Source organism: Watersipora subatra, chromosome 8 (assembly GCF_963576615.1).
Source record: "Watersipora subatra chromosome 8, tzWatSuba1.1, whole genome shotgun sequence".
Taxonomy (NCBI): Eukaryota; Metazoa; Bryozoa; class Gymnolaemata; order Cheilostomatida; family Watersiporidae; genus Watersipora; species Watersipora subatra.
In genome coordinates this window covers 36,909,960-36,925,127 of record NC_088715.1, presented here as the reverse complement: position 1 = coordinate 36,925,127, position 15,168 = coordinate 36,909,960, and the positions used below count along the sequence as shown (strand labels likewise).

At 35.4% G+C, this 15,168-nt stretch overlaps 1 protein-coding gene across 1 annotated transcript in view; it reads right to left on the bottom strand.

The window, feature by feature from the left end:
- The window catches only part of LOC137401579 (centrosomal protein of 295 kDa-like), a 77,115-nt gene that overhangs the window by 35,966 nt on the left and 25,981 nt on the right, over positions 1 to 15,168 (bottom strand). The window contains exons 13-14 of the mRNA XM_068088006.1: positions 10,833 to 11,242; positions 6,730 to 6,849 (exon numbers count right to left, since the gene is read on the bottom strand). Coding sequence (XP_067944107.1) covers positions 6,730 to 6,849; positions 10,833 to 11,242 — 530 coding nt within the window. The remainder of the gene's footprint in view (positions 1 to 6,729; positions 6,850 to 10,832; positions 11,243 to 15,168) is intronic.

Below are 15,168 nucleotides of genomic sequence, written 5' to 3'. Positions count from 1 at the left end.
TCTTAAAACTTACCGTAAAAATTCGTTTAATTTTTTAACTTTTGCTCGTAGGAGAGCATATCATTCTCTGATAAACATGACGAGCCCGTTGGTAACCTGTGATAGTCGAAAAATGTTGCAAAAAATTGTTTGCGCCATTTGGCAAGAAGTATGGGTCACATGATCAGATTACAACTAGACGATTAGACTAGGCTGAAACGCAACTGTAAAATAGCGAGCGTCTATATTCGATAAACGTTTTCCGGTAGAACCCGAAGTGTTTGTTATAAACTAGTGCTACGAGAAGTTTTATATTGAGCCTTTTATTGGCCTTTAATTTCACGTGATGACAGCTCGTGTCAAAAAAATAACTCCAAAGTTTGAGTACGTCATCGAAATAAAAAGATTCCAAACTAAGGCGTTTTTGTGATGGCTGCGATTAACTGTTCATTTTTGAGCTTTTAAGAGCTTGTAATCACATTTCCACATATTTTGCACCTACAACACAGCAGAGTAAGACATGGAGAATCTTTTGATACAAAATAACTGTTATGTGAATTTTGTTTTAAGTAAACCTTTAACATATACAAAGACTGTCCAAAGACTTTTTTTATTATCCTGGCAACGCCGGGCATTCAATAGTATATCTAGTAAATATATATAAATATAATATATAAATATATATATTTCACAAAGTTTGTCGCCTATTTTCTGTCGTCTGTTTTCTGTCGTCTGTTTTCTGTCGTCTGTTTTCTGTTGTCCGTCCAGCTATAGTTATTAAAATCTTAGAACTAAAATTCCGCGTCCTGATGAATTTGAACTCCCGGAGATGGCGTTTGTAAGTTTTTTTAACCACAAGCTAAGCATGACATATTGATCCAATACATTATCATATACCGTATAGCGTATGCACACGCTGAATGACATATTATTTGAAACTATGAATTCAATCAACTCTATAAAACACGATGTTTTTTTTGCGTTTTCGTGAACTTCTATTTCCGGTTTTTCGTAAGGTTTAATTGCTAAATTGCAGTGAAGGTCAATACCTTTCACGTGAACAATTGTATTATCTCGAGTAGGAATGGCCTCTACATTTTCTCACCGTTCGATCAGACAAAGACAGTATGATATCTCATTTTTACATTTGTACCAGTATCGAGAGGTACCAGCATTGTGGTCTTCAGAGTTTTGACGGATAGCTGCTGGTGGAACAGTAACTTTTTTTATACACACACTTCTATACAATTGTTACTATTAATTCTACATATTCAGAATTTTTATTTTGTTTTCTCAGTTTCTATTAAGTGTATCATTACCAAATCATATTTTAATGTAATCATAGCAAAACAGACTTAATTTAGCCATTACTTGCTAATTATTTCACACTTACATTTAAACCCTTTTATAGTTGTTTGATTTTTTTTAATTTATTTGACCAGCACGAAAAATTTTCCATATGATATGAAGTTGGAAAGTTACAGTTGTTTGACAAAGTTTGAAAACCTTTTCAGATGTTTTTTATTTTCTCTCTTAATTTATTTCAATTACACAAAACACTCTTCTCATGATATGTAGTTTGAAACTTCAAATGGCAAATGTTGCTATATGTTAAACACAAATCCATTTTCTGTCCAAAGACTCTCTATTACCCGGGCAACGCCGGGTGGTACAGCTAGTATATATATAAATCTCAATGTTTGTCCATCTGTTCATCTGTCCGTACATACATTTGTCTAGCTATAGTGATAAAGTTTCAAGAATAAAGTTAACTTAAAGCTAAGTTTTAGTTTGTATTATTAGCTATGCTACCGAATTTCAACTTTTTATCACTAAAGTTTTATCACTTATCAGCTTCTGTCTTCACTTTTAATTAGATCTGTTTAAAACCTTTTTCAACCTAATTCGGCAAAAATGCTCAAACGTTGCTGTTTTTGTAATGAAATAGATTTTGTTAACAGGTTAAGGGAAGTTGTCTGACTTTCTGTTTAAAGGGTTCGTAACTCCAATTTTGCTACTGGTTTTAGAGGGAAAATATTACCGTTTTACACACGAGAATTACGGAACTGAGAGAAATCGGTCATCATGACTCTTTCAGACGCTGTGAAAATATTTTAGCGAACAGAATTTTGGTGTCTTTGTTATTTTGACATACGTAATAAGCACACCGACTGCCCAATTTGAACTTGGGTGAAAATTTTATTGAATTCGTATGCTGAGGTAAAAAATCCTCATGTTCCACTTCGTAAGGTGATAAAATCGTATATCAGGATAATCGTATCCTGAGGATGCACTGTATCTATATATACTAGCCGACACTAGCCGACATTGCACAGGTATTAAAAACAACTTATAAACAGTGAAAGGTAATGTAATTGTTATAGTAATAACAACTACATTACCTTATACCAATTATTACCATAAATTGTAATAATTTATATATATAATTACAACTCGGGTTCTACTATATTATAAGCTAATACAGTAAAATAATACTAAAATAAAAGAGCTCTACAAGATATTAGAGCAAACAGTACTAGTTATAGCACCAAGCAACAACTTAAACACCAATAGAAAAAGGCCCCATAAAACATTTTGGAACAACCCACCATTTAATGCAAATGTGCAAACAAATGTAGCAAAAAGGTTTCTATCAATTGTAGATAAAAGCTTTCAAAAAGGCAGCCCTCTAGTGGCAGAATATTCAACCACAAAATCTTGACATTTGGCTACTCAACAATGCCTGATATGAAAAGCAAGATAGATAAAAACAACAGCAAAATACTCAACAACAACGCAACCAATATAGGTAAATGCAACTGCAGAAACAAAGCAGAGTGTCCTTCACACCAAAACTGCTGACAAATGCTGGTGTAGTGTACCAGGCAAGAATAACTAGACTTGACAAGCAGACCGCTGAGACAAGCTAAGACCTACATAGGACTATGCAAGACTGACTTCAAGACCAGACATCGTAACCACAAAAATAGCTTCAAAAACAGCGACAAAAGAAACAGAACTAAACATAATAAGCATACTTGGAACTTGAAAGAGAACAGCATAAACTTCAAAATAAATTGGAACATTTATTTTGTTCATGCAAGTTCATACAACAACAGATAAAAAATGCAACCTTCGCTTAGCAGAAAAGTTTCATATTATTGACAAACTAAAAGCATCTACACTCAACAAAAGATCAGAAATAACATCAACCTGCCCACACTCTATGAGTTATCTTCTCTCATTTTAGAACCACCCAACTAGCAAAAAGCAGTAACACTAGCCAATCAGGTAGAATACCAGCCAATCAGAAGAAATAGAGGAAAAATCAGCCACCATCTTGAATGTTAGTAGCAGCCTGATGATTGACATACCAGGTCATGAAACTGACAGTAGCTGCAAAGATAAGTACAACTACGAGGTCTGATCCAAAAGTTCCCGGAATTGAGTTGTATACTCGTGCATATTCACACGATGGAAAAACCCATTGCAGGGTTGGCTGGGAAACACCTCTGGAGTGTTGTCACAAAATTTCAGGTTGCTATGACAATGCGTTCTCATGTGAGCTAACGATATGTCAAGGTCTGTCCGGTGCTTCGGTATTTTAAAAATTTTTTTTTATCATGTCTAATTAACAGGAACAGCGCATTTGCATTAAATTTTGTGTGAAATTAAGAGAAACAAGGATATTACGACCTTTAAAATAAAGTTTTGATCATTCTTGAAAGCTTCCTTAAAATCGTTGCAAGCGTGCATCCTGAGCTCGTTTTGGTCATCAGTCAGCAAGCTTGGCACGAACTTTGCTGCGACTCGTTTAATCTGTTAAAAATTGTTTAAATTGTCAGTTAAAACTTTTTGAACAGTTCCAAAAATAAGTCCAGTCTCTCAAAATATCTCTAATGGTTAAACGTCGATCTGGCATGACTAGTGACCTCACACTGTCAATTTACGAGCAGGTTCTTGCCGACGCTGGTCTGCCAGACCTCGCGTCATCTTCAGTGCTGTCTCTACCTTCACAAAAACGTTTGTACCACTCAAAAATTTGTGTTCTTTATAGACCAGCATCTTCAAAAGCAGTAGTTAACATTTCAACTGTCTGAGTACTTGTTTTCCCTAATTTCGCACAAAATTTAATGCAAATACGCTGTTCCGATTGATTAGGCATGACGATAAATTTGTTAAAAAAAATACCGAAGCACCGGACAGACCTTGACATATCGTTAGCTCACATGAGAACGCATTGTCATAGCAACCTGAAATTTTGTGACAACACTCCAGAGGTGTTTCCCAGCCAACCCTGCAATGGGTTTTTCCATCGTGTGAATATGCACGAGTATACAACTCAATTCCGGGAACTTTTGGATCAGACCTCGTATTATCTATAACAACTATAGATATATACATATCTATAGTTGTTATAGATAATAGTTTCATACATACATACATATATATATCTATATATATATATATATATATATAGGGGAGAGCGGGGTAAGTTGCCACCATTTTTACAAAAATGCGGATTTTTGACTACATATTGATATTTGTTTTACTAAACTCTAATAATAGAAACATAGGACCTTTTGCTATGTAGCATCATCTTTACAAGTGATTAGCCATAAAAGTTTGTTTATGGTTTGTTATTTAAAAACGGTTGTTAGTCGGCTCATCTTCCCCCAGCCATGTTCCAAGTTGAACCACCTATTGGGGTAAGATGAACATATGGTAATAATGTTATAAGAAACAAAGTTTCAAATAAGAATAATATATCTTGCAGTAAATTATGACAATATAAGTTACATTTAGCGTATATTATTATTTTTAATGTCAATTTGAAAGGCGACACCACCAACATTGCGCCCCGTAATGCCCTTTGAAATAGGTTTTAGAACTTTTACTATTCTGCCACTTCTAATAGTGTCAAAATCTTTGGTGGTGGGCATGATAAACCGATTGGAGTGCCCAACTCTCTTCAGGGAATCGATATCATACTTTTGACCAGATATGGCTTCAATCTGAGCAGCACGGAACAGTTTTGTTTTTTTTTCTTTTGTATTTAACAAGAAAGAAAGTTCCTTTTTGAACATCATTGGCTTGAACTTTCTCATCTGTGATTGCATTGTCACTAGAGTATTTGGATAGCACAGGTTCTGGCTCATCATGGTTGGTGTCAGAATTCTCAACCACAGTGTGCTTAACTCTTCATAACTTTCGACATAAGAGACCTTAGGCTGTGATTGCTTTGTTTTTTCAATCTCAATAGCTTCTTTGACAAGTGTGCCAGTAATTAAAGCCAACTTTCTCATCTTTCTTCCTCTGTTTAATGTTTTTTCTGACATATGACGGGCAAGGTAATATTTCCCTTGGTGATACTGGGCGGTTCTTTTAGCTGATTATTTATTGCGAATTCATAAGCCAGTTCCATAGTTTAATTTTTAGACAATCCATAATAAAAATTGGTCAGCTCTTTTGTGTGAGAGGCCAAGTCTTTCTCTAACCTATTGCTGAAGACCATGTGTGCTATCCTAGTGTCAGAATAGCTGATCACAGTTTGCTCATTCTTCAACTCATACAGTGTTAGGGTAATTCGATCTATGCCATGTGCTAAAACCACTTTCCTAACTGAAGTTCCCACATCAACTTCAAGTAAAGCAAGATCCATCACTTCTTGGCTTGTGTTGCCAGGATTTGCTTGTCATATATAGTTTTGAGGCATCAAAAATAGGGCAAATACACAAATAAATATCTGGGGTAAGTTGAAAATATCCCTAATGGGGTAAGTTGAACATATGTTCAACTTACCCCATAGGAAGAACAAGGATGACTCATTAAATGAAAGCTAAAATTTGCGTTCAATTAAAGTAACAATATCCAATAATGGTTTTCTATGATATAGACATCCACCAGTAAAAAAATTTCAGCAGCCAAGTTGAATGTCTACCTTCCAACCTAAAAATCTATTATGCCATCATAATCACTTTTAGGCAGTAAAATTTACTTATGTAAAATTTTAGCTTAGCTTGCAAGTCTGTATTGACTGACTATTCAGAGAAAATGATGTAATCACACTGCGCTAGTCATGTGACTGATAAATTAGATTAAAGCTATCCAGAAGAAGGCAAATCTTGGGGTGGTTCAACTTGGACATAGGTTCAACTTACCTCACCCTCCCCTATATATATATATATATATATATATATATATATATATATATATATATATATATATATATATATACTCGTTATAGAAAACAAATATATATTATAAGGAATCACCTGACCAGAGATGATGGTGTCCAATGAGTCACCATCATCTCTGGTTTCCAAGAAGTCACCAGAGATGATGGTGTCCAAGGAGTCACAAGAGATGGTGGTGTCCATGGAGTCACCAGAGATGATGATGTCCAAGAAGTCACAAGAGATGATGGTGTCCAATGAGTCACCATCATCTCCAGTGTCCAAGGAGTCACCAGAGATGATGGTGTCTAAGGAGTAACCAGAGATGATGGTGTCCAAGGAGTAACCAGAGATAGTGGGTGTCCAAAGAGTCACCAGAGATGATGGTGTCCAATGAGTCACCATCATCTCCAGTGTCCAAGGAGTCCCCAGAGATGATGGTGTCCAAAGAGTCACCAGAGATGATGGTGTCCAAGGAGTCACCAAAGATGATGGCATCCAAGGAGTCACTCATTAGTCTAACCTCTTTTTAACAAACCAGCTGGGTCTTTCACACAATACAGATACAACATACCATAAATTGAGCTCTGATGTGCATCTTCAGATATACTTAAAGGGGCTTGTAGCAACCGTTCCCTCTCCTGAACTGGTAGGTATTCGCTCTGCACCTGGGTGGCATTCTCTAGTCTAGAACCTACCAAAGTGTAGTCACATGATACATGTCTGATCTAGGGCTTAAGTAACCAGCAGAATGCATAGCACATGGCATATAACGATGAGGACTTGCTAGCAGCTGAAATGAATACGTTAGATTGAATGATACATCAACAATGGAGCAAAGAGCGAAGTTTGGAAAAGGATCTAACATATTATGAGGGTCAGACAATAAATAGTGGGAATTACGAGGGACAGCCAATAAATAGTGGGAATTACGAAGGTCAAACAATAAATAGTGGGAATTACGAGGGTCAGTCAATAAATAGTGGGAATTACGAGGGACAGCCAATAAATAGTGGGAATTACGAGGGTAAGTCAATAAATAGTGGGAATTATGAGGGTCAGCCAATAAATAGTGGGAATTACGAGAGTCAGCCAATAAATAGTGAGAATTTTGTCATAACAGTTTAGAACAATAAGATAAAACTTTGCATTTTTTCTCACTTTTCAACATAGTCTCCTTTTTAGTTCCACCTTCCTACAAGGTTGGTTCTCAATTCCTGCAGAAATAAATTTTGGCGGCTGGGTTCTAAACCATTTACAAACTGCTTCAATAATGACTGCATCAGTAGTGAAGTGATTGCCTTTCATGTAGTTTTTAAATGGTCGGAAAAAATGAAAATTATTTCGTGCCAGATCTGGACTATAAGGAGACTCAGACTTCCATTCTGGGTCTTCCCAGAATGGATCACGCTGTGCTTGTGATCATCAGTCAGCATCTCGGGTACCCACCGAGCGCTGACTCTGTTGAAGGCTAGCTTATCATGGACAATATTGTGTGCAGTTTTATGTAGTATGTCCATGATCTCAGCATTGTGTGCAATTTTTTGTCAAATGTCCATGGTCTCAGCATTGTGTGCAGTTTGATGTAGTATGTCCATGGTCTCGGCATTATGTGGAGTTTCATGTAGTATGTCCACGCTCGCAGCATTATGTGGAGTTTCATGTAGCATGTCCACGGTCTCAGCATTATGTGCAGTTTCATGTACCCTAGGACACTTATGTATTCGCGGCATCTAACTTTTGCGTTTTCGCGGTGTCATCCTCTGGCGAAAGTTTCATGTGCGAAACTAAACTATCATAACAAACGAGCGAAAAAAGCGAAACTAAATAGCTTTGTTCATTGATACTGTAGAATGGAATTTTATAACGACATTTATTTTAACGTTTTTAACGACCACTATAGCATCGTTAAAATATAAACCAACAAAATAATATGACTGTCAAAATTTATTACGTTATTATTTTGCAATTAATTATGATTATTTTCCTATTAAGAATGATTTATAATGATAGGAACTTGATGTCAATGCACACGCATTAGTAGCGTTATCGTTTGTTGGGGACATCAATCAATGCAGTGAGCACCGTGTGTTGAAAGAAAATAAGACACACTGACACTCGCAGTACTACACAAGCAGCATGGCTCTGGAAAGGTTTGGATTCACCACTGACACCTCTTCAATAACTTGTAATTTTTTGAGATTTGTTTTGTTTTAAGTGATGTGACTGAGGAGACGTTTTTAAATTAAAATAGGCAAAACTTGACTGCAGTTAAAACGCTCAGAAAAAAGACATATTTTTCTTTTGAGCGTTTTAACAAAGATCAATTTTGCGGATTTTATCTTAAGTTCATTCGGAGGCTTTTACGCTTTCGATGGGACATGGCCAAGCGGGTGTTTGATAAAACCTAATCTTTTGCAAACCTTTATAAAAGTCGTTAACAAAAATATTTTGCCTCTGATGATGATAATAATGATGCCTAAGAACTACTAGAAGTTGATGTTTGTCTCTATGGCTTGGAATGAAGTGATATTCTACAGCGATAAAAACCGTGTCCATGGCCGTTGGGCAAATAACTTTTCGAATAAATGATGTTGAGGTCGAGTTATCTGAAGGAATTTATCATTGCGTTGGAACTGACCAAACAAAGCCGTTTGAGTTAACCTTGTGTTTGAGATGAAATGTTACATTTTATCTGAGGGCGAGTTATCCGAGTTGGACTGTACTTACGGTAAAAAATTCCCAAAAAGTTGGGGCGGCTCAGCCGCCCCAGTGAAAACGGGCCTGTTGATAGTCCAAGAAACAAATGGCAGCAAGCGATCAAATTGCATTATCGACCTTGCCCACACCATTCTACCTGCGGTTCACAATTACAAACTAGTCGCAAATTGAAATTTTTTTTTATCGGTGAACTGAACCTGAGGAATCTAATTATGTTTGTTCCACTGCATTTATTTTCACATCACTATATTTTCGCACTCATCAGAGCTGCGAAATTGAGTTGCTGCGAAATTTTACTCTGTGTGCTACTCACAAAACTAAATACTAGCGAAATATAAGTGTCCTAGGGTAGTATGTCTATGGTCTCAGCAACATAATCTATATTGAGTCTTCTATCAGGTTTAATCTGTTTCACCACCTCAGCTCCTGTGTGTGAAGTTGAAACATCCACTGGTCTACCACTTGTTGGTTCATCAGTAATGTCGCCTCGCCCATTCTTAAGATCATTAACCAACCTATTGCAGCTTTTTTGTCACACGCAGCTTTCCCTATAATACAGTTCTTTCTTTCTATTGTGTATGACACTTGGTTTTACACCTTTCACTGACAAAAATCTTATATATCAGCTCTTTGCTCTATAAGTGAGCTTGTTTTTAGTTTGGTGGCCATTTTGAATATAAATAATATCAAAAGTTAGAATTAATAAAATGTTAAATTTTTAGGCAAGGTGATGAAAACTCCCTTTTATAAGGAACTCAAAAACATAAAACTGCTATATATAATAGAGCGAAAGTTCCCACTACTTATTGACTGACCCTTTCTCATGATTACCAAATGACATTAAGATAAAGGAGTAAGTCCATTTGTATCAGCTATTACAGCTCGTTGTTGTTATGCACATGTATATAAATAATTGCACAGTGAGCATCATAAAACTTTGCTCGATAGACAAGCACATCACAGCATATCAGAGTCTCATTTAATCTTTAAATAAAAGCAGTCAACTATATAAAGTACAAAAAAACAGCACAATGTAATCGTTAGCCTTTTACTATTAGCTGTTATATTACATTTTGTTGTGATAAAGAAAATCTCGACATTTAAATTTAAACAATTCCAAGATCTGCTCTGTATGTTATAACTATTATCAGTAAGGGCAAATATTCCTACAATACACTGTAGTTCATTTAATTCATTTCACAGCCTAAAAACACAATAATTTATTCATAGCAGTCAAACAAAGACGGTCAGTAAAAGCATAAAAAGCTAAATGATATGTAAAAGAATAACTAATCAAGATTTTATCAATAAAAATTGATTGATTAATTGATTTCTTTTATTGATTCTTGAGAGACCGAGGATAGCAAATCTAGATTTGGAAATGCATGGGTTCAGAGTCGGACCCGGTGATAGAGACACCTTACTTACATTACGGAATAACTTACTCTAACTTAAACAAAGTAAGATTTAAATTAGTTTAGATTTTGTGTATTTATATATTCTAAAACTTTAATTTTAGTTTTCACCAGCCTCCTCGCCTTCACTTACATGTACAAAACTGTTTCAAAAACGACGAAAAATATATGCAGGAAACTACTTTCTGCGGAGAGTACTTAAAACAAACATTAAAGACAGAAAGACATTTCAACGACGAAAGAGTTTTAACGACTTCAAATCTTTACTACAGTAAGAGACATGTGCATCCGAAGCCACGCCAAAAACGTTAGGAGAAAATATTGCACCAGCCGGGAATCAAACCCATATATTCGGCCCCCAAGCAAGCATACTAACCATCTGCACCACTCAACCACCTCTCCTCATTTAAGAATAATTGTACATAATCATTAGACCTAACGATCTCTCATGAAGCAGCGGACTGCCTTGGTGCTACTATTCATAAGTTACAACTCATGCACAGATATGACTCGATGAGACAGATGTGAATGGTGAAAATACCTGAGGACTTGAGAATCGGTGAAACAGACTCTCCTCTAGCCAAAGCCTCTCGCTGACTTACAGAAATGTAACCAGGTGGGGGTGGAGTAGTTTTCTGAGCTGCTGCTTCTCTGTAGTCTGTGAGAATTTCTGAGGGCACAGGCCGACAAAGAGGACTCAAGCTGTCGAGATTCGGTGGCAACTCTTGAGGCTGTGCTGCAGCCGAGGCATATGAAGGTGACTTTAACGAGCCGGGTACCCCATGAGTCGGGGAGAAGAACTCCGAGTTAAGCTCATATCCTCTCTCAGCCGAAGTGATTTGGTCTAATTTTTGTTTAATGCTCTCACCTACAGAAGCTTTCTGCCTCAAGTACCAGGCCCATGTTGATTCATTCGGGCGTCTCTGTGTAATATCTGAGTTCGACTCGGACCTATAGCAGCGATATTTGTCTTGAGGCAAAATTGAAGCTATTCGCTTGCAAGAACAAAATTAACTTGTTATTTTGTTATTAGTTATTATTATCGTGATATTATTATATTAATATTATTATCGTGATATTATTACATTAATATTATTATTGTGATATTATTATATTAATATTATTATCGTGATATTATTATATTAATATTATTATTGTTATATTATTATATTAATATTATTATTGTGATATTATTATATTAATCCCACGACCAAACGAGAGCGAAGCGATTTATTGGGAGATTTATGATAAATGCACATGTGCACACAACTCCCGAAGAATTATCCGTTAACGGCCGTCACCAAACTCTTGTTACGAAATCCTATCAACAAATTTAACTATTTTTCAGTAAAGTCGTTTAGTATAATAACGATACAAAACGCATATAAATCTATTTAAATATGTTACCAAGCCTTTGAAAGGTTACCGCAAATTCCTAAAACTAACCCATCTGATCGGATTATACATAAATAGATAGATTAATTCTGCCAAAAATCGCCACAAAACGCTTGAACAGCTTGGTTTATTAATAGTTTCGACCGACCTATGAAACGCCAATAAAGCCGTGCGACAGATAGTAGAACTATTTAGCAGTGCGCAATTCAGCACGAGAAAAACGTGCTCATTTCACCAGTCTATGGCATTGTTTAATTGCCAAGAAGGTTTGTGTACTGTTTGAGGCATAGATCGATTTACAGGTACGAAAATGTGGTACACAGTTTATCAGCCTACGTTTTTGTCCAATTACCGAAGGTTTTTCAAATTATCTAGAACAACAGCCAGATTTCTTTACTTCTTATCTACAAGGTAGGGCGTTACTACAACGCCCTTTTATAACAAGAATATTTCTTTATTTCACTCCAGTTTGCATAAAACTTCCAGACGCGTAAATGCCAACGCTTGCTTTCTGTTACATATCGCTGTAAAAACCATTCTACATTCACAACACAACCAACTTTCAAACTGTATATTACACATCAGCTTGCCGTTTAACTTTTAATATTGCATTTCAGAGATATAATAAACATATTTCATTATTGTTGGCATTGTTGTTGTTAGTTAAATTACGTACAGTAGGTTAGGTCTACAGTTTGAATTAATATTTATTTTATTATTGTGAAACATAAGTTTGAGATAGTTAAATATTTATTTTATTAATATTTATTTCTGTTACATATCACTGTCAAAACCGTTCTACATTCAACACAACCATCTTTCAAACTGTATATTACAATATATTTTACTTTTAATATTGCATTTCAGAGATATAATAAACATATTTCATTATTGCTGTTGTTAGTTAAATTACGTACAGTAGTTTAGGTCTACAGCTTTACAGTCTACAGGTCTAAGTCTCATTTACATTATACTCTGTCAATTCCTGCTGAGAACTACTTTTTCAACAACCATCAGTACCCTTTCTTTTTTCCATTATTACTTTGGTCGTGGGCTGTATGACAGTGGAATTTCTAGTATTATTATGGTGATATTATTATATTAATATTACTATTGTGATAGCAACTAGTATGAAAGTAAAGTTACTAACATTGTGTTCAGACAGATAGTATGAAAAATTTCTACTTCATAAACGGTTATCACGGTTAAACTCGGGTTTTCTATACAATAATTTAATTTTCACTATAATAAGAGCCATATTCGTCCAAAACAGCGCTTACGAGCGTTGGGGAAAAAATGCATCGAGCAAGAACTGAACTCAACCAATGCGCCAACCAATGCTCTAGTCAGAAACCTTGAAGCATCATGGAATAATTGTGCGCATAATGATTAGACATGATGATCTCTCAAACGGCACACGAGACACACAGGACTGCCAAAAAGGACTAGTAACAAGAACTAACGAACAGCACAAGATTTCATAACCTTTCAAACAAGTACTCCAAAAATAAAACGAGAAATGAAAATTACCAATACTCATGTCTATTACCTATACCAATACCTATGTCCATTACCTATACCAATACCTATGTCTATTTCCTATACCAATACCTATGTTTATTACCTATACCAATAATTATGTCTATTACCTATACCAATACCTACATCTATTACCTATACCAATACCTATGTATATTACCTATACCAATACCTATGTCCATTACCTATACCAATACCTATGTCCATTACCTATTCTAATACCTATGTCTATTACCTATACCAAGACCTATTTTTATTACCTATACCAATACCTATGTTTATTAGCAACCCTATACCAATACCTACGTATTGGTATAGGGTTGCTAATAGAGTTGCTAATAGAGTTGCTAAAAGAGTTGCTAATAGAGTTGCTAATAGAGTTGCTAATAGAGTTGCTAATAGAGTTGCTAATAGAGTTGCTAATAGAGTTGCTAATAGAGTTGCTAATAGAGTTGCTAAAAGAGTTGCTAATAGAGTTGCTAATAGAGTTGCTAAAAGAGTTGCTAAAAGAGTTGCTAATAGAGTTGCTAAAAGGGTTGCTAATAGAGTTGCTAATAGAGTTGCTAAAAGAGTTGCTAATAGAGTTGCTAATAGAGTCGCTAAAAGAGTTGCTAAAAGAGTTGCTAATAGAGTTGCTAATAGAGTTGCTAATAGAGTTGCTAATAGAGTTGCTAATAGAGTTGCTAATAGAGTTGCTAATAGAGTTGCTAATAGAGTTGCTAAAAGGGTTGCTAATAGAGTTGCTAATAGAGTTGCTAAAAGGGTTGCTAAGAGAGTTGCTAATAGAGTTGCTAATAGAGTTGCTAATAGAGTTGCTAATAGAGTTGCTAAAAGAGTTGCTAATAGAGTTGCTAAAAGAGTTGCTAATAGAGTTGCTAATAGAGTTGCTAATAGAGTTGCTAATAGAGTTGCTAATAGAGTTGCTAATAGAGTTGCTAAAAGAGTTGCTAATAGAGTTGCTAAAAGAGTTGCTAATAGAGTTGCTAATAGAGTTGCTAATAGAGTTGCTAATAGAGTTGCTAATAGAGTTGCTAATAGAGTTGCTAATAGAGTTGCTAATAGAGTTGCTAATAGAGTTGCTAATAGAGTTGCTAATAGAGTTGCTAATAGAGTTGCTAAAAGGGTTGCTAAGAGAGTTGCTAATAGAGTTGCTAATAGAGTTGCTAATAGAGTTGCTAATAGAGTTGCTAATAGAGTTGCTAATAGAGTTGCTAATAGAGTTGCTAATAGAGTTGCTAATAGAGTTGCTAATAGAGTTGCTAATAGAGTTGCTAATAGAGTTGCTAATAGAGTTGCTAAAAGAGTTGCTAATAGAGTTGCTAATAGAGTTGCTAATAGAGTTGCTAATAGAGTTGCTAATAGAGTTGCTAATAGAGTTGCTAATAGAGTTGCTAATAGAGTTGCTAATAGAGTTGCTAATAGAGTTGCTAATAGAGTTGCTAATAGAGTTGCTAATAGAGTTGCTAATAGAGTTGCTAATAGAGTTGCTAATAGAGTTGCTAATAGAGTTGCTAATAGAGTTGCTAATAGAGTTGCTAAAAGAGTTGCTAAAAGAGTTGCTAATAGAGTTGCTAATAGAGTTGCTAATAGAGTTGCTAATAGAGTTGCTAAAAGAGTTGCTAATAGAGTTGCTAATAGAGTTGCTAATAGAGTTGCTAATAGAGTTGCTAATAGAGTTGCTAATAGAGTTGCTAAGAGAGTTGCTAATAGAGTTGCTAATAGAGTTGCTAATAGAGTTGCTAATAGAGTTGCTAATAGAGTTGCTAAGAGAGTTGCTAATAGAGTTGCTAATAGAGTTGCTAATAGAGTTGCTAATAGAGTTGCTAATAGGGTTGCTAAAAGAGTTGCTAAAAGAGTTGCTAATAGAGTTGCTAATAGAGTCGCTAATAGAGTTGCTAATAGAGTTGCTAAAAGAGTTGCTAATAGAGTTGCTAATAGAGTTG